The 27,275-nt window shown below is 39.6% G+C and overlaps 1 protein-coding gene across 2 annotated transcripts in view; it reads left to right on the top strand.

Moving 5' to 3' along the window:
- KCNH5 (potassium voltage-gated channel subfamily H member 5) overlaps window positions 1–27,275 on the top strand; it is a 207,099-nt gene that overhangs the window by 159,786 nt on the left and 20,038 nt on the right. For both annotated transcript variants that reach the window (XM_034433549.3, XM_034433550.3), the window contains exon 10: window positions 25,035–25,231. In XM_034433549.3, coding sequence (XP_034289440.1) covers window positions 25,035–25,231 — 197 coding nt within the window. The remainder of the gene's footprint in view (window positions 1–25,034; window positions 25,232–27,275) is intronic.

Raw genomic sequence — 27,275 nt, 5'->3', positions numbered from 1 at the left:
ATTCCTTTGCTACAGTTTGCTATGGGAACATATTAAGACTAGTAAATTTTAGAAAATATTGAATAAAGATGTCTGCTTTTTTTTGATATATGGAATAACTTAACATTCAGCAAGCATTAACAATGTACATCTTTCAAAAAGAGAGAAAGCATCGTAGAGTACAGTTTTGGGACTGTACGCTAGAGACCAGATTATTATTTTTCAACATCACTAATTGCTGTTAAAGGAAAAAGTCAATGGTCCCACAATTGTCTTGATTAAATAGTGTTCAGATATACTGCCTAGCCTTCCCAAACATGCCTTAAACCCAATCTAAGAAGCCTTCCTCCAAATTGCCTTTGGCTGCAATTCATGTTCTTTTTTTTTTTTTTATTGAAAAAGTTTTTCAAATACAGATTTTTCCCCCTTTCCCCCCCCCTCCCCCCTCCCCTTGACTTCCTCATAGTAAAACCCAAGTTCATAACAGATTATATCATACTTTACTATCCACATACTCAATCTCCATATACTAACCCTTTCATTTTAATAAGATTATCATACCCCCCGTATACTATGCTATAATAAGCATTTCAAAGTGACATTCTATTATAACATTATCTAATAACTCCTAATTTAAAATAATAATATTATTATATCTCCCAATTTAACAATTTCTACTCGTAGTCTACCCTTTTGCTACCCCTCAGACAATATAACATTTCAAAACATACTTCTATTCTAAGTATTCAAAAAGTACTAATTTAACACTTATTCAGTTCCAGTAGCCATTTCGTTTCCCCCCTTCGTTACAAATATTCACATCTAAACATTTCTTTAAAATAGACAATCCATAACCTAACCTTTCTCCACCCACTTTCCTACAGAATTACCATAATTATTCTTAATATCTTTATTCTTCTACCCCATCCCCTAGAAAAATATTCCCTTATGTAAATAAGATCCTAAAAGAAAAAAAAAACTTTAAACTTATAATCCATATAGCATCTTCTGGAATATCTTTCAACTGGATGATAAACTCCACCCATGTTAGGGTAACATCGCATTCTTATTCCAACAGTATTTTCGATATCTTCAGTTACCATCTGCCCCCATCAGCAACAAATATCTTCATATTGGAAAAGAAAAAACCCCGACAACCACCCGAGTGACTTTATAATTATATTCCATATAATGTTTATGGAGGTGTCTTTGATCCAGATAATTGGTTCCAACCATCATAATAGGGTAACAACCAGATCTTCTGCGTGCCCCAATCCAATAAGTCTCTTGCCATATAGCTCAGCATACACGTATTTATCCGGAACTCCAAAAAACAAACAAGATATTTCCAACCATTTGGTTTAAGGCCTTTTTCACACCCAATAATTCAGCACTGCAGAGATCTGCCACTCTCCTCAGGATAAAATAAGCCAATATTTTGCCCATTATCTTTTTATATATTCAGTCCTCTCATAAGTAACTGGCATTACACTGTTGTTTAATTTAAAAGTTTTTATGTTTGTGAGACCTACTTCTTCTTTTCTTAACTTCTCGTGGGTTGGATCTCCATCCTAAACTCCTTTCTGTAGATTGTGTATCAACTATTTGGTTTTGCTGAAGAGTAGCTTGATCCTGTTGGGTTTGCATCTGTGGCTGAGATCTTTCTGGTTCTGTAAATTGTATATCAGCTGATTGACTTACATGCTCGTTTGTGGCTTGACAAATCATTGCATTAGGGTCCGGAACCGCCTCTCTTATATTAGATAATCCATCTGAGGCCTCTGAAAGAGGATCCAAAAGCGGCTCATCTATGGAGACCTCTTTAATTTGTTGTTTCTTCGTTATTTCCATCTCCTTCTGCTTTTCTTGGGTTTCTATCTCTTGTTGATTTTGCTTTTTAAGTACCTTATAATAGAATTCTTCCGCTTTTTCAAGAGTATTTAACTGATATCTTACTCCTTGATATCTCAATATTATACCCACTGGGACATCCCACCTGTATAAGATATTCTGTCTTCTTAACTCAGTCACCAAGGGCCCAAATTTCTTTCTATCTCTTAAGATCTTGGGCGGCAATTCCTTATATATCCAAATTTTTCTCCCATTCAGTTGTAAAGTAGAGTTAAAGGATTTTTGCAGAATATCATTTCTTATCTCTTTTTCTGTAAAGTAAATTACCACATCTCTAGGCAATTGCCTTTGCTTGGCAATCCAGGAATCCACTCTGTAAGCCTTATCAATTTTACTGATTACGTCCCCGTGATGAACCTTTAAGATCCCAGCCAAAACTTGAGCAGATGTTTTTCTTAAGTCATCACTATTATTTTCCTGTAAGCCTCTAATTCTGATCGCAAATTCTGTGATCCTGTATTGCAACATTACAGCCTCTCTTTCAATTCCTTGCTTTATATCTTCTAGATTATAAGTCTCGTGACCAGCTTCTTCTTTAGACTTTACTTCTAAGCTATTATCTCGAATATTTGCTAAGTCCTTTTCAATTCTTAATATTTTATTGTCCAAGTTATCAATTTTCTCCATTTTAGACTCTAGCAATTTAATATTTGTATCCAACTTTATCGCAATTTCTGAAAAACCATTAGTCACTGTTACAATCTTTTGTTGCACATTATCATACTTTAGTTGTATCATTTCTTTAATTTCCTGCCTTAAATTTTCAAATTTCTGATTCACAGTTTCATAATATTTTGCCATTTCCTCCTGAATAAATTCTTTTAAATTACAACCATTCTGCAGGGTCTGTAGGCTCAGAGAGTGGGGGAGCACCCCCCCCTTTCTTGTCTGTCAGCTTTTATTAACGCCATCCTTCCAGCAGACTTTTCTCTTTTACCCCCCAAACAAGATCAAGTAATCACCAGGAAGAGAGGAACCTAAAATAACTATTGTTGTTTCAAATTATAGCCAGCACTGTATATTCGGCAACTTTGTATCTGTTATAAAAAAACTCTTCTTTCTTCTACTTCCCAAGCCTCCGCGGCCATTTTAAAACTTTTTTTTTTTCCCTTCTCTTCACTTTAAAATGCTTGTAAATTCATTAAGAATACTTGCGGTTTAGGGTCCCAAATCCAAATCCAAATCTCATATTTTTTTTTTTTAGTAGATCCATCTGTTAAGTTCATTGATTAGTCCGGTTCCAGCGCCTGGCTATGCAAAAGTGCATAGTGCACCCGATGCCTGGAGCGGCGGTGAGGGAAAAAGGGGGAGCACCAACCTGCTCGTCCCCAAGAGTTTAAAAAGACTCTGGGGACTTCGCAGAGGGCTCTACCCACCCCCACCCGCTCAGACTCGCATTTCCATCAGGAAATGGAGTTTTTCGAGCCGCCTTTCAGATGTAAAGGCGGCTCTTTTACAGGCAACGGGGCGGCGGTCGCAGAGGACCGTCTGGCGGCACCGGAAACCAGACAGGAAGTGCAATTCATGTTCTTCTATGTTATGAAATGAAGCTAGGAGGCCAAGTATCAAACTTTCCTATTGCAAAGCAAAGGATTGGAGACATATATACACTTGTAACACTTTCCTTCTGTTGCAGAGGCATGTGGAAGAAAAAGAAAAGGACTTTAGTTTCAGTGATTCCACAGCAGCCTGTAATGAGCTACCACCCAATTGCATTTAAGTTAGTGGTCCTTGCCAAAGACATCTAAGATACTGCCCATTCTTTTATCTTATAAAGGCAAAATCAGTGGTGAAATTCAATTTTTCTGTTCTGTGGGCATGGCTTGGTGGGCGTGTTGTGGCTTGGTGGATGTGGTGTGGCTTGGTGGGTGTGGCTTGGTGGGCGTGGGAGGGGAAGAATACTGCAAAATCAGCATTCCCTTCCCACTCCTGGGGGAAGGATATTGCAAAATCTCCATTCCCATCCCACTCCGGGGCCAGCCAGAGATGGTAACAGTAACAGAGTTGGAAGGGACCTTGGAGATCATCTAGTCCAACCCCCTGCTCACCAAGGAGACCTATTCTAGGGATTCGAACCTGCTGGCCTTTCTGATCGACAAGCTCAGCGTCTTAGCCACTGAGCCATCAAGCCAGGCTGGTTCTCTGAACTACTCAAAATTTCTGCTACTAGTTCTCCAGAACCTGTCAGAACTTGCTGGATTTCACCCCTGGGCAAAATCCATTAATTCATTATCTCCAGAATATGGATGATTGTCATACTTTTAGCATGTCCACATTCACCTTTGTTTCCATATTGATTATGTCCTCAAAGTTCCAGTGCTAAGCTAGCCTGGGTCTTCCATAACACATCTGCTGTTTATTCTTGGATGGCTCAGACCTTCTCTGATACCGGATCTAGGGGAAGAAGCCCTTGTCTGGGAAGGCCCGGACAAGGGCTCTGCGTCAGAGGCAGAGATGGGGCCAGGGCCATCTGGGAGTGATATGCGGACTCTGGAGCCCCCAGAGTCAGACAGCAGAGAGGCGGAGGAGCCTGTTCCTAGTGCATACATGCGCAGAGCTGCCAGAAGGCAAGAGCAGCTAAAGCAAAAGGGACGACTCGGGAATAAGGCCAGGAGATGATTGGTCCCTCCCATAAGACTTAAAAGAGAAACAAAGGCACTTGGGTCTTTTGCAGGAAAGCAACGTTGCTAACTCTATTTCCAGTTGGCATCTCTTGTTTGTTTCTGAACTCCATGGGGCTTTGCCAAGTAAGGCCTTTGGCAGGGTGTCAAAGAAGATAAAGGTTGGTGATTACCCCAAAGGACTTGTTTTGCAACTAATTGGGACTCAGCTGGGAATGAACGTAATTCTCAGCTGTTACAATAAAATAGGTTTGTTTGGAACTAATTGTGTCTTGTAATAACTCAGTAAGCCTAGGTCACAACAAAGCCATTTTTTAAAGATACGGTACACCATTTCGGTTTGCCACCTTGATATCCTTGCAGAAAGAATATGGCATGATTTATTAAGTTATATAAAGTGAAGCAAATTGAAGAGCAAATAGTGTATATTGATGTTTAACAGTAGTAATTTTACTTTTCTCCCATGTATTTCAACATTTCAACCTTTATTTGATCAGTGACTGGTAAGAATTTCACTCCATCCTAGCTTCAGTAGGAGCAGCTTTAATTACCTTTCACTCTTTTTATCATCCTGGGTAAACCATCCTGTGAATTACTTATTATGTCACCAAGCATTCTGATAGAAAAAAATATAAATTGATCTCAAAGGGAATTACGCAATAAAGAGTTTGACTAGGCCTTCTCCTAACGTACATTTGTCAAATTGCTTAGCTGCAGTGATTTATGAAGCTGGTTTGTCTTTCAAACAACAGAAAAAAAAGTGATTGTCAGTGGAGCAGCTGCAGAGATGGAAGAATCTATGCCAGATGAATGAGGAAAACCTCCTCCCATCCTTGGGTTATGCTGCATGAAATGGTAGAGAAGAGATCAAATAATGGCCCCTTCTACTCCTGAAGTTATTCTTATACTAAGTGTTACTTCTCAGAGGCAAAAAAAAAAAAAAAAGCATTTGTTAGTGGTAAAGTTGATTTTGAGATATAGGTAGTCGACTAACTACCGCAATTGAGCTCAACATTTCTGTTGTTAAGCGAGATGTTTGTTAGGTGAGTTTTGACCCATTTTATGACTATTCTTGTCACATTTGTTAAGTGAATCACTGCAGTTGTTAAGTTAATAGCAAGGTTTTTAAGTGAATCTGGCTTCCCCATTGACCTTGCTTGTCAGAAAGTCGCAGAAGGGGATCATGAGACTCCAGGGACACTGCAACCATCCTAAAGATGAACCAGCTGCCAAGCATCCGAATTTTGATCATGTGACATAGGGATACCGTAATAGTCATAAGTGTGAAAACTGATCATAAGTCATATTTTTCAGTGCTGTTGTAACTTCAAATGGTCACTAAACCATTGGTTTAGTGACCATTTAGGTTGTAAGTCGAGGACTACCTGTACTTTGCTTAGTATCTGTTTATGGAGGTTCTCAATCATCCAGATCATGGTTGTCCCAAAGGTGCTTTTCAAAAGGCAGCTGGACTTTCTTGTTTTTTCCTTTGAAGACATTTTGCCAAGACATCCAAGAAGTTTCTTCAGTTCTGTCTTAAGTTCTGTCTCAGTTTGCTTAGTATCTTAAACTTAGTATCTTAAAAACTATCTATGCATAGTTAGCATAGTCAGTATATTGTAAGCATACTCATCTATTAAAAGTCATGGGTGAACCCTTCTTGACTGGGTTCAAGCCTGAGCGTGAGACAGAAATGGCATTGGTTCTTCTTATGGATGAACTGCAATAGAACTGGATGGAGGAGCCCTATTTTGTACTCAGAAGAAATGGCTCCCACATATTCCCCTAAGTCTTGAGACTTTGTTATCTCAGCAGCATTCAAGATTATCAATCATGCCATCCTTTTGGGCTGTGTATTTTATTTATTTATTCAATTTATTTATTTATTCAATTTATATACCGCCCTTCTCCTAGTGGACTCAGGGCGGTGCACAGCCAAAACTAAAATACATAACAATACAAAATTTAAAATTAATTAAAAGAATTATATACTTTGGCCCGAATTAAAACAGTGTGAATTAAAACCCATTAACAAATTAAAACTAAACAATTAATAACCATTAAAAACTAAAAAAGGGGGGCGGGGTTCACGCCAGCCCTGCTTGCTGGAAAAGAAGTGTTTTCAGGGCTCGGCGAAAGACCCGAAGATCCGATATCCTTCTTATCTCCGGGGGCAAATCGTTCCAGAGGGCGGGGGCTGCCACAGAGAAGGCCCTCCCCCTGGGGGTCGCCAGCCGACATTGCCTGGCCGACGGCACCCTGAGGAGTCCCTCTCTGTGGGAGCGTACTGGACGGTGGGAGGCTATCGGCGGCAGAAGGCGGTCCCGCAAGTACCCAGGTCCTATGCCATGGAGCACTTTAAAGGTGGTAACCAATACCTTGAAGCGCACCCGGAAGACCACTGGAAGCCAATGCAGCTCACGCAAGAGAGGTGTCACATGGGAGCGACCCCTCGCTCCCATAATCCCCCGCGCGGCCGCATTCTGCACCAGTTGGAGCCTCCGGGTACTCCTCAAGGGGAGCCCCATGTAGAGAGCATTGCAGTAGTCCAGGCGGGAAGTGACGAGTGCCTGAGTGACTGTGCGTAAGGAATCCCGATCCAGAAAGGGACGCAACTGGCGAATCAGGCGGACCTGATAAAAAGCCCCCCTGGCCACGGCCGTCATATGCTCTTCTAAAGACAGCCGTGCATCCAGGAGGATGCCCAAGTTGCGAACCCTATCCGTGGGGGCCAATAACTCGCCCCCAATAGCCAGCGATGGTACCAGCTGGCTATATTGGGACGCCGGAAGCCACAGCCACTCGGTCTTGGAAGGGTTGAGTATGAGGTTTGGGAACAGATGTACCATTCTACAGTAGCCCTTCTCCTTCCAGAATGTATAGTTCCACTTAGTGTTGAGGATGGAGAATTTGAGTTCATTGGCATTCCAATCTCATGTGTCTCAATGCTTGGAAACCCATCCCTCCCTTTTTTTTAAACAATTACATGAAGCCACTTGGCAAAGTCAACCATTGATTTGGGATGAGGTATTATTAATATAAAAGAGCCAAATTAGTGTAGTGGTTAAGACATCAGACTAGAAATGGGAGACCATGAATTCTAATCCTTCCTTAGGTACAAAGCCAACCAGGTGATCTAAGCCAGTCATTCTCTCTCAGTTTAAGAAGAGGATGGCAAACCATGTCTGAAATCTTGCCAAGAAAAACTGTAAGAACTTATTCAGGCAGTTGTCAGGATTCAACAATAATTTTAAGGCACACACAAACACATAGAAATTCATATGATGATGACGACACCCAACTACATATCTCCAGTTTAGGCCAAACAAGAGATGCAATGGAGGTTTGGAGCTCTAAGGGATGAACAGGATGAAATAAACTCATCCAGCATGATGAAGTTTCTGATTGTGCAGAGGCCCCCTGGTATCAGGAAAGTTTCATTTTTAGCTCTAAATAGGCAACACCTGTCAATGATGATGTGTTGCACTCAACCCTCAAATATGTTAAGCAGATTGTTATAGATACAGCTGCACTAAATACTTATTCTTAAATTCTGAGAACATATTGAATTGCACTTAAATGATGCCCTATAGGTCAGGGTTACTTCCATTACCAGCAATATTGTTTCCTAATGAGTTCTTTTCCTACTTTGTTCTACTGTGTGTTTTATATGCTTTAATATGGAGATGACAAGTACTGAACCTATAACCACCTACATGCATATATGTTAATGCTATACCTAACTCATATAAATAACCCATTGACAAAGTAAAAACATGACTGTTGGGAAGCACCCAGTCTGACAGGTGAAGGATAAAAGTTGAAGTGTAGAGGTAATCTAGAGTCACTGCATAACTCTAAAAGGGCTAGAGACAGCCTTCCCTGAATTCCTTGGAGCCTTATCTAATTGTCACAAATTAAAACAAATATACATGTCCCAGGAGAATGTTGCAGGATCCAATCTGGGTCAGTCACAGGGACTAGAGCTTTCCGACTCATGCCGGCGCCCATCCACAGGAAATTTCTCTCTACTGGGATGTGAGCTATTCTATGCGTAGTATTTATGTGGTGCCTGGTTGGGTGTGATTTTTTATTGGTTGATTGGGGTGGTGATGGCTATTACCCTGTATTTTTCGGAGTATAAGACACACCTTTTTCACCCTTAAAAGAGGGTGAAAATTTGGGAGCGTCTTATACACCAAATGTAGCCCTGCCAAGCCTCTGAAACAGAGGTTTCAGAGGCTGAAAAAAGCCTTTAAAAGGGAGGTTTCAGAGGCTGAAAAAAAAGCAAGGCATAGAGCTCACAACCAACGAACCTGTTGCTAAAGTTCACCTCTGGGAACAGCTGATTGGGGGTATTCTGAGCAGAGGTGGGTTTCAGCAGGTTCTGACCAGTTCTGGACAACCAGTAGCGGAAATTTTGAGTAGTTCAGAAAACCGGTAGTAAAAATTCTGACTGGCTCCACCCCCATCTATTCTCTGCCTCCCAAGTCCCAGCTGATCGGGAGGAAATGGGGATTTTGCAGTAATCCCCTGGAGTGGGGAGGGAATGGAGATTTTACAGTATCCTTCCCCTGCCATGCCCACCAAGCCACACCCACAGAACCGGTAGTAAAAAATTTTGAAACCCACCACTGATTCTGAGGCCATCCACCCACCAATCAGCTTTTTTCTTATTTTCCTCCCCCAAAACTAAGGTGCGTTTTATACTCCGGTGTGTCTTATAGTCCAAAAAATACATTAAGTTTAATTCTTTCTAAGGGAAAGCTGCCAGACTTGGGAGATTCCTTTATTATAGGCAGAACATAATAAAGTAGTTAGCTTGAATTCTGCATGTGTAGATCTGATTGTTCCTGCCTTGTTATAGGACAATAACAGCAGGGGTGGGATTCAGCCGGTTCAGGAGACCCGGTAATTGTGACCTGCAGGTGGGCTGGGCCCGCCCCTCTTCCCCCCCTCCCGGGCTATGCCATCCTGTTTAGCTGTGTTTTTTAAGCAGCCTGCATGCATGCAAGTGCACGTGAGAGCAAAGCACATGCACAGAAGGCTGCGTACATGCACGGAAGGCACGCACGCACATTTTCGGTGCTGGGGCGAACCGGTTGTTGATTCATGTGCTGCCCACCTCTGAATAACAGTCCTGTAATACTGTCTGTTAGTATATTCACAAATTTTCTATTCATTTTTCCTCTTTTTGCTTCTGTGTTTTGCCAACTGATCGGATGTGTAATCCAAACCAGTCAGAGACCGGTGGTGAATAAAATCAAGGATTTATGAACTTTTGTCCCACAAAAATCCCTGAAAATTATTGAAAGGAATTGTAATCCTCTAAAAATATTCATTAAAGTGTCTCTTTCAGGTCTCATCTTATGTTTGTCATGTCATGAAACCTAGAAAATCTGTTTGACCAGAAACAGTTGTAAATATGTATGTGTGTTTGAAGAGCAATTACTTTCAGTTCTTTAAAAACTGATGTTGATCAACCAGAAGACCATCTGTTTCCCTTTCTAATAGTTATTAAATCCCAGTAGTAATTTGTTAGATTGGGCATGTGGCTATGTAGCAGTGGTGAAATGTAAAATTTGTTACTATTGGTTCTGTGGGCGTGGCTTGGTGAGGGAGTAATGTGACGGTGGGCGTGGCCAACTTTTTTTTTTTTTACTTTTAAAAGCATTTTTTACAACCTCTTCAGCCGAAGAGGTTGTAGAAAAAATGCTTTTAAAAGGCTCTGACAATCCCAGTTGAGCCGCACAATCATCTGAGCCTTTTTTTTTTTACTTTTAAAAGCATTTTTTCTACAACCTCTTTGGCCAAGAGGTTTTAGAAAAAATGCTTTTAAAAATTAAAAAAAAAGCCTCTGATGATCACACGGCTCAGCTAGGCATGGTGGGAGGCAAGGATTTTTGCTATCGGTTCTCCGAACCACCCACCGCCATCGCTACTGAATCATGCATTGTGGTCCGAACTGGCAGCATTTCACCCCTGCTATGTAGGTTATTAGGATGGGCAGCCCAGTGGATCAAACCACCTTCTCAGAAGTTTGTGATCTCACAACCCTAGATAGTCAGGTTGACACAGACAACTTGTGGTCAAAAATTACCTTTTTCTAAGGGGACTGTATTGGATCTCGATTCTATATATTTTTGCTAGTTCAGACAAGATGCTGGTCCTAACGTCCAAAGCTAGACCATATATGGCAAGTCAGTTAGATCTCACTAGATGCTTCTTGGGACCAGATCATTGCTCAGATATATTTGGTTATATCAAGTACATTATTAGGGCTGTAGCCAAGAAAGTCTGTCATCAGTTCAAAGTACACTTCCTTTCAATTTCCTTTCAATTCATCACCATCATCATCATCATCATCATCATCATCATCATCATCATCATCATCATCATCTTGGTTGATTGTTCTCCCTGTCAGAAAATTTCTCCTTATTTCTAGGTTGAATCTCTCCTTGGTCAATTCTTAGATATCTTGAATGCATGACTTCAGACATAAATTTACCAAGATCCTGAGGTCAGCTCATGCATTTTCCTCCCTGTATGTTTTTTTACTGACAATTTTATCCATTATCAGGATATTCTGTGCTCGTGTAACCCCAATTTCTTGGTCTTAAATAATAAAATTGTAGCAAGCAGCAGACTCGTAGCAAGTCAGAATTCAACCAATAATAAATTCATGATAAGTGTGCATTAGCAACAGCCCTCATTAGCACTCCTAACTTTATATTAAAAAATCCACCACAAGTGAATGCAAGTTAACTATAATTCAAATCAATCAGCAATAAAAAAAAAAATTCCCTTGTTATATTAATATGAAGAAAAACTCCCATCAGGCCTTATTATAGCCTTTATAAGATAGTTCTCATTATATATCTATAATGCTGTCATTCACCTTTAAAACATAAATGGGATAATAGATTAAAACTGGCTGTTATCTTTAAAAAAAACACTTTCTGGGCCTTTTCTGAACTGCACAATATTACAGGAAAACCACAAAGTATGAAAGAACCACAGTGGCTTTTGTGGGACTAACGACAGATTAGTTTAAGTTAGAGAGCAAAGCTCATATAGGTTGGGCACTGTTGGCAGAAAAACATAAGAATAAGAAAACCAAACTTCTTGATTTAGATATCAAGAAGGCTGGAAAGTAGTAGACATATTTGTTCATGTTTATATCTCTTTAAAGATCTTTAAAGCATTGGAAAAGTAGAGTTGATTATGGTGTATGACTTTTTTTTAAATTATAAATTTTATATATTTATTTTTATCTATTAAGTATATTTAAGTATATCCTTTGTCCTAGTGTACTAGAGTGATATATAAAAAGCATAAAGGCAAAATATGTTATACTATATTACAATGGAGTACCATATATGTTACAATACAGTACAATTCCTAAAGTTATAAGTTATTAAAATAAATTAGAGGCATAAAAACAATTGCGTGTAGGAGAATGTGAAAGTGCAGAATTTAATTCAGGGCAATTTAAAATAATTTAACCTATTTGGAACAGCATCCATAATGTCTATCATACAGATTTAAATATCTTAAAACTGGGTCAGTTCCTACTTTGCCATCTAGGTAAAATAACATTTAAAAAAAAACCCAAAATCTTTACATAACATTTCTCAAGTTAGGAATTTATTACACTGCTGTAAATATTTTGCAAAGCTTTGCATAAATCAATCTTTGCATACATTGGAATGCAAAACAAGGTATATGTCAGTGGTGGAATTCAAATTTCTTTACTACTGGTTCTGTGGGCGTGGCTTGGTAGGCATGGTGTGGCTTGGTGGGCGTGGTTTGGTGGGCGTGGCAGGGGAAGGATACTGAAAAATCCCCATTCCCTTCCCACTCCTGGAGAAAGGATATTGCAAAATCTCCATTCCCACCCCACTCTCGGGCCAGCCAGAGGTGGTATTTGCCAGATCTCCGAACTACTGAAAATTTCCGCTACCAGTTCTCCAGAATCTGCTGAATAGCACCCCTGGTATATGTGCAATACCTGTGCAATATGTGCAGAGTTGAAGGATTTACCAGTAATTGCTGGATAAGAAAGAAGGAGAAGCGATGGCATTACAGTATTGAAGACTATGTGGATTGCAAGAATATTGGGGAAATTGCCAAGGTGAAATGTTCAGGCTGATCAATTTTCCTTATTTGATGACCTTATTAGTGGCTTTTTTTCTCCTTGTAGAGCTCTATAACATGCAAGTATATTGTCCATTCCTTTGTCTGTCCCTCAAGAAGCATAGGGCATTGGGGACCACTTTGGCAAACTATGCTGTTGCCAATGCAGTCTCATCAGATGGGATTTGATTACCTCTTGAACATCATTTTCATCGGTCTTCATCTTCAAATGCTTGGAAAGCTGTGCAGCTTTTTTTCTATCATCCCTTTGTGTGTTTCTTCACAAGCCTATTTCTCTTTTGCATCTAATGCCTATCCACATCTTCTACATAATTACTGTATTTGCCTTAAAACTTGCAATGACCCCTTCTGACCATGGATTACATAAGTGATATACTCAGCAATAGAAAGAAAATTTTAATATTGTTTAAACAATGTTTAAAACATGCCTGAAAGAGGTAATAGTCTAAAAAGGCAGGACTGCCAAGAGCATTATTGATTACAAACAAAATCTTGAATGGGATCTCCTGTATTGTTTTCTAACTTGGGAACAAAACTACCAATGAATCAATCTTCAGAAAATGTTGTTGTGATCTAAATAGTAAGATCTGAATGACATTACACAACAGGTGCAGTGGTTAGACTGCAATATTGCAGGCCACTTTGCCAGGAGTTCAAGATTGACTCAGCCTTCGATCCTTCTGAGATCGGTAAAATGAGGACCCAGATTTTGGGGGGACAATATGCTGACATTTGTAAACCACTCAGAGAGTGCTGTAAAGTACTAAGGAACAATATATAACTGCTATTGTCAGCCCTGGAGGGTTTGTTTGGATCTTCAGCACTGCCATACTTAGTGCTGTGGGAAAGTGGGAGGGGGTTGCATGGAGTTGGTAGAGTTATTTAGCCATAACAACATTCTTTTCTCTGAGAGTCAAGGACGTTCAGCCTGCACCTGGAGTGGCATGACTGTGAGGCATCTCCAGTTGGGGCAGTGGATTGATTGGACCATGTGATGGACATGTGGGTTCAGGGGAAGGGACTTTGACTTTCCTTTGGGTGGGGAAAACCTGGGAGCTTTCAGATTCAGGTTTTCCCAGATGTGCCAATATGACATCTCTAATAAAATGGAACTTTGAGGAACTGCCTGCCTCGGAGTTTTCTTTCATTGTGGGGTGTTACTTGGAACCCTGACAGCTATTACTATTGCTATAACTAATAATCTTAAATATACAACTATTTTCTGTGCTGAAAAGGGATGTCTGGATTAGTTGATTTTTCATTCCATATTCTTTTATATGTCTGATCCATCCTGTTTCTGCATAAATCTGAAATTTTCTTTTAGGCACACAATACTTCACATTCTTTTAACAATCCTTTTCAAAAGTAATAATTCAGTATAACTTTACTCTCAGTTATGCTTGCATTTAAATAAAAAAGAAACTTACCACTGCATTTACAGGAATATGAGAATTTTAAGATAACTCTTCCAATCTGCATAGTATTTGAAGAAATGCTTAAAATGCAAAGGGACCGAAAACCTTAAGCACTGATAGTTTGGGGAGGTTAACTGATTATAGGGCTGGTTTGCTAGGATTTGGACATCAGCTTTTGAGACTAAAAACAGTTCATACTCTGTTGCACAAAAGCTTCCACTGTGATGCTTTGTTTAAATGCCCTGGGATCTTTCTGTTGCAATAGATGCATGTCAAAAGAGGCCTGTACAGATAATACTTTTGATAATATTTCAGTTGAAATGCCTTTTCAAACCAGCACCCTAGATTAAAACAGACTTCCCTATCTACAGAAGCTTAGTTTTAAAACTTAGTTTTAATTCCATACAATTTTGCAATGGAAAATGGTGAATATTAGTGGTGCAGTCTCAGAAAGCTCTACGATATGTAAAAATGGAGCTGAATAGCTCTGAACGGGCCCACTCTGTGTATTTCTTCAACTCCATTATTTGTTTCAGGAGCAGCAGATGATACCATCTTAAAAGCAGACAAAGCAAGAAGGAATGGATTCAATGATAATGAAGAAATGGAATTTTGGTTATAATATAAAGGCTTGAACAGTTCTTGGAAGCAGAGGTGTTGGGGAAAAAGTAACATTCTCCACTAAATATCTCTGCCTGCTGTACTGGGTCCATGTCATAGCAGTTTATGCCAATGTCACATAAATACCATGCCTATTTTCTGTGCATAAAATGTCAGAGCCATCCTTGGAAACTTAGTGCAAAATGTGGACAGCAAAACCGGGAGAGAGGTTGATGGGATGACTGTGGAGGGATTAATTTCATGCAGCTCATTTGCATCTCAACTGTCTTTGTGCAGATATTTTTAATGGAAAATGTATTTTTTTTTTTACTGTATAGTCAAAGATATTTGAAAGCTGCCATGTTTGAAAAGAGCTTTGAACTGCTTATTCAGATGTTTCTTAAACAAAAAAGCATAGTGTGCTGCCAGATAGTTTTGAAGAATCCTCCTGCTTCAAAAAAGTTTTCCTGTCATATGTGATGGTGACATGGCTCTGGATGTCAGTCTAATTCTTTTGATCTTGATCTTGCTTTGCTTAAAGATGTCAGAGCCTTACTGAAATCAAAAGGTTGTGTAGCTTCTGTATATGCTAGACATTTATAAGATCTCCAAGCCAAACTTATTTGACTTGGTAGGACAGTCAGTAAGAAGCTCATTTATTGATCTAACATAGCTTTCCCCAATCTAGTAACTAGTGCATAGTGAAAATTCTGGGATGTACAATCCCAGTCTGTCTAAAGTATAAGGTTGTTCTAGCATTAATTAATTTAATACAATACTTTGTATTAAATTATTTATTCACTTCATTAACCGTGTATTTCCACATGGAAATGTCTACTGCTTATCTCTGTTATTTTTCTATCCTGCAGTTTTTGCAAACCATTCAGAATCACTTAGGTGAGATGGAGTAGAAATGTAATAAATAAATAAAATAATTATTATTTATTTCTAAGCTTACAAAGGAATCTAGGATATGAAGGCAAGTAGAAAAGTAGCGTATTTTGGTGAGAAAATGAAAACGCCACAGCACATCAGCATTTTAGAAATTTGTTATTTTAGTTTTGAATAATATTTAATTATCAAGCAAGCACATCTAGAAACAGTACACTGAAAACAAGGACGTTTTAACAAGTTTTGTTATGCTGTGGTTATGAACAGGAAGAACAATTAATTCCTGAATAAATACATTTAAGTACAATAAATAAATAAATAAATAAATTTTAAAGCAGCACATAAAGCATGCTATTAGCAGCAAACTCAGCAGGACAAACATTTACTTTCTGCCATGGTGTTATCTAAAAATCATTAGCGGAATTATGTTATTCCCAGTACGTCATGTTCTTATTAGTAAAGCTATTAAATCCATTCTGAAATATCCATTTAGAGTCCTCCTATAAATTGTATATTACAAGAGGTAGCTGCAAATTCAGGCAAATTCAAACAGATTGCATCAGATTTACAGCCTCATTATGTGCTCTGGTTGAGAGTCTACTCCCTCTGCCATGTTACTCTTCTAAACAATGGTGGTAAGATATAAGGAAGTTGACAACAAGAAGCAAGTCTGTTTCCACTGCTAGGCCTTGACAGGGGCAAGGACAGCTATCCTGTTCTTTGATGCAATTTGATGCAAGATACTTTGAAGGCATTGCTTGATCAGTAGGATCTAGTGCAGGGTTGTCAAAGTCATGTTGTTAGGGTGACGTCACGGGACATGTCGGGACTTTTTCCCCCTTTGCTAAATCAGGTGTGGGCGTGGCCAGCACATGATGCATCCGGCCCATGGGCCGGGAGTTTGACAGTCCTGATCTAGTGAGTCAAGTAGCCTGTAATAGTCCCACATTTGACTGTTAGCTAAACGAGGGGAGACAAAACTGCCTTCTTTCTTTCATATTTTGGGCATTGAAGACAATTTTAGAGATATGACCGAATGTCAACAGCAAACATTCAGTTTTGTAGACTGCCACCATTCTGCTCTTGAACCTCTATGGTAGGGGTGTCAAACTCAAGGCCCCTGGATCGGATTCAACCCATGGGGTGCTTAGATCTGGCCTGCGGGACCACCCTGGAAACAATGAAGGACCAGCCCGCAGTGCCTCTTCCAGTGAAAATGGAGCTTTTGAGGGTTATGCGCGGCCCTCTCGGGCTCCATTTTTGCTGATAAAAGGCTGCAGGATGTCAAGCTGGCCATGCCCACTCTGGCCATGCCCACCCCAGCCATGTCCATTCGTTCCCCCCCCTCACAGGTCAAACACAACCCTGATGCAGCCCTCAATGAAATCGAGTTTGACACCCCTGCTCTACGGCATTATGCATTATATGGGTAAATTGAAGGCCATGCTAGATACATCTGTATATATCAGCATTCCCCAACCTTTCTGGCTTTGTGGATGGGTGAGGGGAGAGGGAATGGTTCCGTGTGAGTGGTGGGTGAGTGCATGCACACATGTTCAGCTCAGTGGTGAGATGTAAAATTTGTTACTACCGGTTCTGTGGGCGTGGCTTGGTGGGAAGGGTAATGTGACTGGGTGGGCATGACCAACTTTTTATTTTTTTACTTTTAAAAGCATGTTTTCTACAACCTCTTCAGCTGAAGAGGTTGTTTAAAAAAATGCTTTTAAAAGGCTCTGACAATCCCAGCTGAGTTGCCTGATCAGAGGCTTTTTTTTTCTTTTAAAAGCATTTTTTCAGCCGAAAAAAAAATGCTTTTAAAAGAAACAAAAAAGCCTCTGATGATTGTGCGGCTCAACTGTGCATGGTAGGTGGGCAAGGATTTTTGCTACCGGTTCTCTGAACCACCTGCCATCATCGCTACCGGATCGGGTGATTCAGTCCGAACCGGGAGCATTTCACCCCTGGTTCAGCTCCATTTGCACAAGCAGTGGGCATACCATCCACCACACACACAAATGGAGCTCGTGCAAGTGGAGCAATGCATGTGTGCTTGCCCACCATTTTCATGGCCCCCGGTATACATCTTTTTATATCTTTACTTGATAGAGATATGTAAAAACACTTGACAGTAATGTGCATAAAAGAGGACACTAAAATCTGTTCTCTTTTACATGAATCATATATTTATCTTAATACAAATATGCAGATTGTACTTTAAACAAAATAGTCTGTTTGTCAAAACATGTTATGAACTGCACTTGTTAGAAGAATCTAAAATATATTAATGCTGGTGTATCACTGGGGAAATGCTATAACAATAGAGCTGTGATATATTTTTTTAAAAAGGAACTATATTTAAACGAGATTTAGCCTGAGCTCCTGAGCTCAGTTTCTAAAACTTTTAGTTTATAATAGCAACATACGAATCTGCCTGTGCTTCAAATTTTTCTCCCAAGGTATTTCTCACAATTGCTCCCTAAATTGAGTAATATGTTACTCAAGTACAACAAATGGGCTTTCTCAGCAGTGATAGCTCCATTTTTGAACACTTTTCCTCTCATTAAAGTTTTACAATCTTTTCAACACTGGGAGAAGGGAAAAAAAAACCCTTCATTTTTTATCAACCCGTAGAACCCCACTATACTCACTGTAATCTATATTATTTATTCTGCACCTCGTCTTTTTTTATTTGCTGTTTGTTATGCATGAAACTGTAGACAAAAATGCTTGAAAAATTAAATTGAACAAGTCTCCTTCAACTCCCAGTGGCTAAATGGACACATTCATATCATATATATTTTTGTCACAATAATATGGAAACAATTAGTCAATGCCTTCTTGTGGGCTGATTTTCAAATTTTCATACGAGCTTATAGTTCTGTTTTCCTTGGAGGAGTCCTTTCTACACACAGATGGTTTGTGCAGATGGTTGGCATAAAAGAGAAGCCATGAAAAGAAGTGACACTCACTTTCTGTTGTTCAAGTGGAGTGGCAGAAATCACCATTATCAAAATGTAGTGTCCAGTGGAGGCTGATAAGAAGTGCCACCATGGCAGGTCAAAGAGATGAGCCTCTGCAGGGCAGATCAGCATGGCCCATGTCCTCCCACCCCACCCCCATACTGGTAAGCAATACTTTAAAGTGCTGACAGTACATTCCCTGCGTCTTATTAAATTGCCCTTGGTCTATTGCAGGGGTGTCAAACTCAAGGCCCGGGGGCTGGATCCGGCCCACGGGGTACTTAGATCTGCCCCATGGGGCTGCCCTGGAAATAGGCCCTGGTGCTTCTGCCAGGGAAAACAGGTTTCCAAGCTTCATTTTTGGCTGCCATGGCCTCCTGCAACCCTCTGCCATTGAAAACAGAGCTTGGCAGTGGCAAAAGGTTGCAGGAGGCTGTGGCAGCCAAAAACGGAGCTTGGGAAACTGTTTTCACTGGCAGAGCGCTCGGGCCACCACAGGTGCCCCCAACAGGAGTGACATCTAGCTGGCCACACCCACCCTGGCCAACCCCTCCCTCCCAAGGTGAAACACAAGCTTGATGCTACCCTCAATGAAATCGAGCTTGACATCCCTGGTCTATTGGTTAGAATTCTTTTGAAAAACAGGAGGACTCAGATGCAGCTTTGAAAGTTAATATCCCAAGTATGCTTCAATCCATCCTTTTAATTCTTTTTCTTGTCCAGCTTTTTGGGGACTAGAGCAAAGCAGTATCTGTGCCTCTAGCATATTTTCTGGCCCTGGGGATGTGACCCTCTTCTGCTAAAGACTTATGTGCAGCCTCAAGAATTGCTATAAAATTGCTGCTGAACTGTAACAGAAGGGGAAATTATTAAATACATTAATTATATCAAGTATATTATAATACTTTGTTTTAATTTGTTTTAACGTGACTTCTGGCCAGGATTCAGTTGTGTAAGAGTACAGTGTGATTGTCCCTTGCTATGATACTCTACTTCATTTAGTAGATAAAATAGAAGCAGGCTGGTGGAATGAGATAGGCAGACAACCGAGAAAGTGATATTCATTGTCTTGGCATCTTCCCAAGCATTTGAGCTAGTATCTATAGTCTAGTTTGCCACTCATTCATTCATTTGTGAGATCTCTGTCTCAATCAGGCAGACTCAGAATACTGAGAATTGAGCTGAGTGTTTTAATACAGCATTTCTCAAACTTGGCAACTTTAAGATGCCATAATTCTCTAGCCAGCATGGGAGTTGAATTCTGGAAACTGAAGTCCACACATCTTAAAGTTGTCAAGGTTGAGCAAACACTGGAATTATTGGGTTAGTAGGGCCAGTTCAGAAGTACACCTTTAGTTCAAGAGAGAGAAAAATAAGGTTTTCATCCACATACTTTTCTTGCCTAGTGCAGAGATACCTGCTAACCATTTGTTGAGGGCATTGCCTCACAATAGAGACTCTATTGCAGTTCCAGTGTGCCCCTGAGTCAGACCAAAGCAGGATCCAAGTGATCCATAGGAAAATGGCATTTTCTATTAGAAAACAGAACACAACCCCCAGTATGAAGATTCTGATTCACTCAGAAGAAGGATTCTGAAGAAGGTTGATGATCTGCAGGACTCTAGTTGGCTCTCTGCAGAACCATCCCCGCCTCTCAACATCTGAACATAGGACAGTGTGCTTCTCTTGCCATTTCTTTTTGGGTGCTAGAGAGTACAGAACCTTTTCCACCCCTTTTTTTAAAGGTCCATGTTGTTGTTGTTAGATGCGAAGTCATGTCCGACCCATTGCGACCCCATGGACAACGTTCCTCCAGGCCTTCCTGTCCTCTACCATCCTCTGAAATCCATTTAAGTTCATGCCTACTGCTTCAGTGACTCCATCCAGCCACCTCATTCTCTGTCGTTCCTTTCTTCTTTTGCCCTCAATCTTTCCCAGCATTAGGCTCTTCTCCAGTGAGTCCTTCCTTCTCATTAGATGATCAAAGTATTTGAATTTCATTTTCAGGAGCTGGCCTTCTAAAGAGCAATCAGGGTTGATCTCCTCTAGGACTGACTGGTTTGATCGCCTTGCAGTCCAAGGGACTCACAGGAGACTTCTCCAGCACCATAGTTCAAAGGCCTCAATTCTTTGGCGCTCATGTAGGGATAGCAAATTTATGGAATAACTTCTACAAATCACTTCCACAATTATCAGTAACTTCTGTTGCTTGTTTTTTCTCCTCCCCAGCAAGTACAAAAGCTGACTAGAAAGGAAAAGGATGCTGGAGAAAAGAAACCAGAGAGACAGGGAACCTTTTTTTAAATTTGATTTATATGCCGCCCTTCTCCGAAGACTCAGGGCGGCTTACAATGTGCTCAGCAATAGCCTTCATCCTTTTGTATATTTATACAAAGTCAGCTTATTGCCCCCACAACTGGGTCCTCAATTTACCTACCTTAGAAAGGATGGAAGGCTGAGTCAACCTTGAGCCTTGGCGAGATTCGAACCCTGCAGTAATTGCAGGCAGCTGGTCTTAATAACCAGCTTAATAACAGGGTGCCTTAAACCCCTGTACTACCAAGGCTCTTGCAACCTTCATTCCCCTTGCTCCTCTTCCCTTCTCTGCATCTGCTCTTATCTCTCTACTTTCTCCACAGCAGCCTCTAAAAGAAGAAAGGGGAAACAGAGAGATGATCTGGTTTGGGAACTGCTAACAAGCACAGAGAAAGAAAGGAGTTGAAGACATATCATATCTTTGGCCCAAAGGGAAATTCAAGATGGAAAGCCACATTCCACTTTATGAAGTTATGGGGAACTATTGTAGGAGTTAAATGCTAGATATTAATATCCTTTGGAAACCATCCGATTTCTGGGCAGAGAAATTGGGTGGATAATTTCTCCAAATTTAACCTTGAGGAAGAAATAGTTTTCCAATAATATCTTATTGGTTGGACTTTCCCCAGTAGCATGGATAGCAAAAAAAAAAAAATAGTAATAATAAAAACCAATCAAAGGCATTCTTTCATGATGTCCTCTCCTGGGAAGCCAGAGAAGCTGCAGAATATTGGGGAATGGAGTATACAATGAATGGCAGGACACATACAAACAGTCCTTGGCCACCTTCTAAGTGAATTCACTGCCAGAACACATTCCATATGTGAGAATTTCATTGGATTTTTCTTCTTTTTTGAAAGTAGAAGTTATTGTTTCTTTGAAGGGCAGAAAGTTTTAAAAGAACCTAGACTTGGAGAGCAATAACAAGATCCAGTTTCTGACAGAGGAACACACCATGGATCCCCTGAAGTTATTTTCTTGCACTAAAAATTCCATGTAACTAATTTACTCAAATCCCAGTTCTTCCAAAAAAGCTTCAGTGGATAATGTTCTCTTTGATAATTTCACCTTCAGTGTTTAGAAAACACACACGCGAGTGACTATTTTATTATTTTTGCAGCAGGATGGCTCTTTTTTCTTGTGTGCAAATTACAAACTCATAATTTCATTTTGTTAGACTTCTAATTGAAAAATGATTAAGCAGATGTCTATTTTGCAGTTGACCTATTGGCAGCATTTGGGATTATAGTTATTTTTAACAGAGCCATTGAATCAAAAAAAATGAAACCTGTTTGGGTTTCTCTGGCAGTCTCTCATAATTATTTATTTCCTATGACCAATATTTTCATGCATCTTCAGAAGAATCATACAAGTATGAAATCTACTATCTGTCAGATCTCTCGTGTAGAAAAAAGTGCCAATTAGTTTTCTTAATCCTTAATGATGTACTAACTAGTACAGATACCTTTCACTTATTGACTGCATTTGGATATCAGGGTTCCAAGTAACACCCCCAATGAAAGAAAACTCGAGTTTCCTCAAAGTTACATTTTATTAGAGATGTCATATTGGCACATCTGGGAGAACCCTGAATCTGAAAGCTTCCAGGGTTTCCCCACCCAAAGGAAAGTTCAAGTCTCTGCCCAACACTCACAAGTCAATTACATGGCCCAATCAAAGCACCGTCCCAACTGGAAATGCCTCCCAGTTTCAGTCTTCCAAGTTGGACAACTGACAACTCTGTGACTAAGCGATGTGATCATAAAATTAAAAAAAAAATCATGCAACTGCACCTGACTTACAATAGAAGTTTGGCAGTTCTGGCTGAGGTCATTAAGCGAATCACCATGAAGTGTTAAGCTAGATGTCCTGTGACTGTCCTGCAACTTCCTACCAGGATTTTGCTTGTCAGAAGCTGGCTGTGAAGATCACAAATGGTGATCATATGGCTGCAAGAGCACTGTGATGGCTGCAACTTTAAAGATTGTTATAAGTTATCTTGTTATAAGTTCATCTTAATTAGCATTGTCATAACTTCAAATAGTCTCTTAATGAATGGTTGGCAAACAAGGACTATCTGTACTAATGGTACATTATACTTCCATTCAGAGTTTTTCCAAGCTGACCTCAAGAAGTTTGAGAAGATAGCAATAGCACTTAAGAATTATATACTGCTTCACAGTGCTTTACAGCCATCTCTAAGCAGTTTACAGAATCAGCATATTGCCCCCAACAATCTGGGTCCTCATTTTACTGACCTCGGATGGATGGAAGGCTGAGTCAACTTTGAGCCTGGTGAGATTTGAACTGCCAAATTGCAGGCAGTGGGCAGGCAGCAGGAGTAGCCTGCAATACTGCACTCTAACCACTGCACCACCACGGCCCTTTAAGATAAGATAGTTATCAATCAGGAAGTATAGTGGTCAGTTATAAGCCAAAACATCTGGAACATTTAAAGAAATGTTGCAAATGTGGTATAAATTCATAGGGCACATTTCTTCTTACAGTAAAGGGAAAAATGATCTGTTTCATTTCATAATTCAGAAGCGCCAACATTTGCTTTTGAGGCTGCTTTCCATCCTGCCACTGAGAGTGTAAGATTGCCATCCATCAGGTGTTTCCCAAGTGACCCTCTGGAAGCTGAGAAGAAAAAATTCTCCCTGAAATAGCAGTACACAGTGGTGCACACAGCATTCAGGAAGAAATGAGGCAAAGCTTCTCAGCTGTAGTCTTGGGGAAGGAACATTGTTGGATAGGAGATAGCTTAATGCAGCAGAAAGAATGCATACTCAGAGAGAAACACTTAGAACAATGCCTCTCAAGCTCGGCAACTTTAAAAAGTGTGGATTTCAACTCCCAGAATTCTCTAACCACTTTGGGAATTGATGTCCATACATTTAGAACAGCAAGGTTGAGAAACACCGGATTAAGATGATAGCATTTTAAAGAAAATATTCTAGAGGCGGGTGCTCATATGCATGGAGAAAAAACCCAAAGATAAGCATTATTTAAGAAATAATGTAATAATATGAAAGTCTGATTGACTCAAGTTTATCAAAAGCTGTATGTGTGCTATTGGAAAGTGTACAGTTATGAACCACACTGGCCAGAGATGGCAGAGAAAGGAAAGCTGAGCTGAGAGAGGAAGGATGCTATGAAATCTTTGAGAATATCAATCTAGCTAATACGGTAGCATATGCAAAGCAAGTATTTTGCAGAGAAGTATGCAAAGTGTCTATTGCTACATTGATTATCTGTAGTGGTCAAACACAGAAAGACAGTGCAATGCCACTAACTATTACTGTTTCACTGGGAGCCAGTTTGGTGTAGTGGTTAAGGTACCAGCTAGAGACCAGAAGTTCTAATCCCACTTAGGGCAAAAGGCAGCTGGGTGATCTTGGGCCAATCACTCTCTCTCAGCCCTAGGAAGAAGAGGGCAACAACAAACCAGTTTCAAAGAAATTCAAAGAAAACTATCATGCAGCAGTTGCCAGGAGTGCACACAGATTCAAGCAGACACATACACAAATACACACAAACACACAAAGTAAGCAAAAGGTTTCAACTCATTGTATTAAGAAGGGGCATGGCCAAAAAGCAGACAAACAGGGCTGCTGTGAGGCACCCCGCCAAGTGTTTTATTGCAAGAGAGAGTTTGGGCTACACTGGTCTGAATGGTACAATCCGCAGTGGCATACCTTAAACATTTATTTAAATTGCAGGGAGTTGGGAGATTTGTAAATTCATTGCACAGACATAAGCACCACCAGTTGTTATGATGAAGATTTAGATCTCCTACTGTAAACAATAATTTAGGCATGGAGACTTGTGAAAGAGCAAATGCTGATTGCAGTAGCCCAAACCTTTGATTCTGAAGAACTACTTTAGGACCTGTGAGCTTTGATGGGAGTAACCATAGAAATCATAACTTATTAAATAAACTATTCATAGTTTCCTCGTGATAAAGGAACAAAGCTAACTAGATGATGCCTCCCCTTCTCCAGAAATTTCACTTCTTGTTTATCTATAGTAACCCTAGATGACAGCCACTTTTTCTTGCTGCAGGTTGAATTGCAATGTTCAATTGCAATGTTCAAAAAAGAAATGACAATGTTGATTTTTATTCATTTATTTATTTTCTATAAACTTTGGTTTTTAAATTGCCTTTTTCATTCTTTTACCAGGTAAAGGAGATGTTTTTGGGGACATCTTCTGGAAAGAGACCACTCTGGCTCATGCATGTGCCAACGTACGGGCTCTAACCTATTGCGATTTGCACATTATCAAACGGGAAGCTTTGCTGAAAGTTCTGGACTTTTATACAGCTTTTGCAAACTCTTTCTCAAGGAACCTCACTCTCACCTGCAATCTGAGGAAACGGGTAAGATCTCTTTAATCAAATTTTACATGAAAGGCTGTTTGTTCAGTAGTGATCTAATTTTCAAGTCAGTAGCTTCTCTCCAAGGGACTAGTTTGGATGCTATGTGTTTAGCTCAAGAGTATGTGAATGTTGTACATGTTTTTTTCCATGAATGTTGAGAATGTTGAGACTAAACCTTATAAAAATTAATGATAAAGAAATAGTGAGACCGTGCAGGAGAAGGAACGGTGTTGCATAATGCACTGATTTCGATCTGCAGGTCAAAAGGTTCCCATCCTTCATGAAGGAATATGAAATGTTGAAGAAGCATCTATGAGGGATTGCTTCATGTCCTTTATTAGTTACAAGGAGACTGAGTAGGTAGAAAGGCCTGTAGTTATAACTGGATGACCTATGCTATTACTAGAAAAATTCTGGGCAAGCAAATACAAGAATGGAGTAAGCAGAAGATTCTGGAACATTGGTCTATAACAATATAACAACACAAAAAGGAAAGAGAGAAAATGTAAAAAACCTGGAGAAAGAAGGTGCAGGGAGAACATCAGGTTGGAGTTAAAATGTTGTCTCATTTGATTCTTCTTCTCCTCTTCCTTCCTCTTCCTCCTCCTTTCATGCATACTTACTCAGTTCTCTGAATTAATGTAACATGTTTTTAATCAAATGTGACTGCAAACTAAATCAAACTGAATTTTTTGGCTTGGCTTCTTTTTTTTAAAAAAATTGTCATTTAGTTTACTCAAAAGTTAAGCTTTCACTATCTCATTTTAAAGAACTCAGGTGATACTGGTATAAGCACTTAAAATTGTGCTCTTAAGAGTAACCTAGATATGAAAAAAATAATAAAATAGCAACTGCAAAAAAATATCTTCATACTTTATCAAGCAACAGATCTCCCTAACAGTTGGAAATAATACTACTGTATATCCATGAATTAGCTATTAAAAATATTTGTTTAGGATTGCTTTGGGAGATGTCTTAGCTTTATGTCACTGAAAAAAATGTTCTCTTTTTTTATGCTGGTGTTTCAAAAACAGAGTAATAATTGCCGTATAAAAATTGTCTGCATGAGCAATTCTCATAAGACCGATGAACAGATTTATGGAGCATTAACGCTAACAGTTTACTGCTGGAATAGATTTATTTATTTATTTTCTACAACCCTATTTTATCATGGGATTAGACATTTGTAGGCACAAAAGATCTCCACTTATGATAATTTGTAACCAAATCCAGACAGTAAAGCATATGTGGATTTTGAATTGTTGCAATACTCAAAAGACCCATCTCTATTTCAGCATATAGAACACTACCAGCAATATGAAGATGTCCAATAGCATGCGTGTATCATCCATAATTCCAGATGTAGCTTAAAACTGAAATCTGATGCGTGCTTATCCTCTTGCTAGCAATGTATTTTTCCACTATGTAAATCTATGAATTGTAAATTCAGCCAGAACACAAATTGTTCTGAAACTTTAGTTCGTTCCATGGCCTTCTGCCTGCTAAGCATATGTGCTGCAAGTTCTGGTTAACAATAGAAACTCCAGAGACTATAGCTTTGGTTTTTGGGTTTTGTTTGTCTTTAAAGAAAAAGGCTAAAAACATTACCTTTTGAAAAGAAAAATTCAAGTTTCAGATTCCAAAGCTGTGAATGGATATGATAATGAAGATGGACTCCATAGAACGTTTTGTCAGCCACTGTTTTAATTTCTCATCAATGTTTAAAGTACTTTTCACTGTTTCTGTCGATTTTCCCAAATTTGCTAAAAAGGGCTTCTCTAGTCTTTGAAAAATATGGCCTGTTCCTTTCAAACAATATGCCTTACATTGATTTGAAACTGAGAGAGTGAATGGCTCCAGTTCATTGCAGATGTTGTATTTTTGGAGAAATTGTATAGTCAGAACGGAGAACAGGTAGGAGACTAATCAAACATTCCTGCCATCTTTTACCTCTGAGCACCATTTGTATTTTGCTTTTCTATTTTCTTCCAATTTTAAAGATCCTGAATGCATTTTAAAAATATTTGATTCTATTGAAGACCTT

This window comes from Pantherophis guttatus, chromosome 1, assembly GCF_059756535.1.
Source record: "Pantherophis guttatus breed Tessera chromosome 1, ASM5975653v1, whole genome shotgun sequence".
Taxonomy (NCBI): domain Eukaryota; kingdom Metazoa; phylum Chordata; class Lepidosauria; order Squamata; family Colubridae; genus Pantherophis; species Pantherophis guttatus.
Note: the sequence above shows the minus strand (reverse complement) of the source record. Positions and strands in the feature narration are given on the sequence as shown.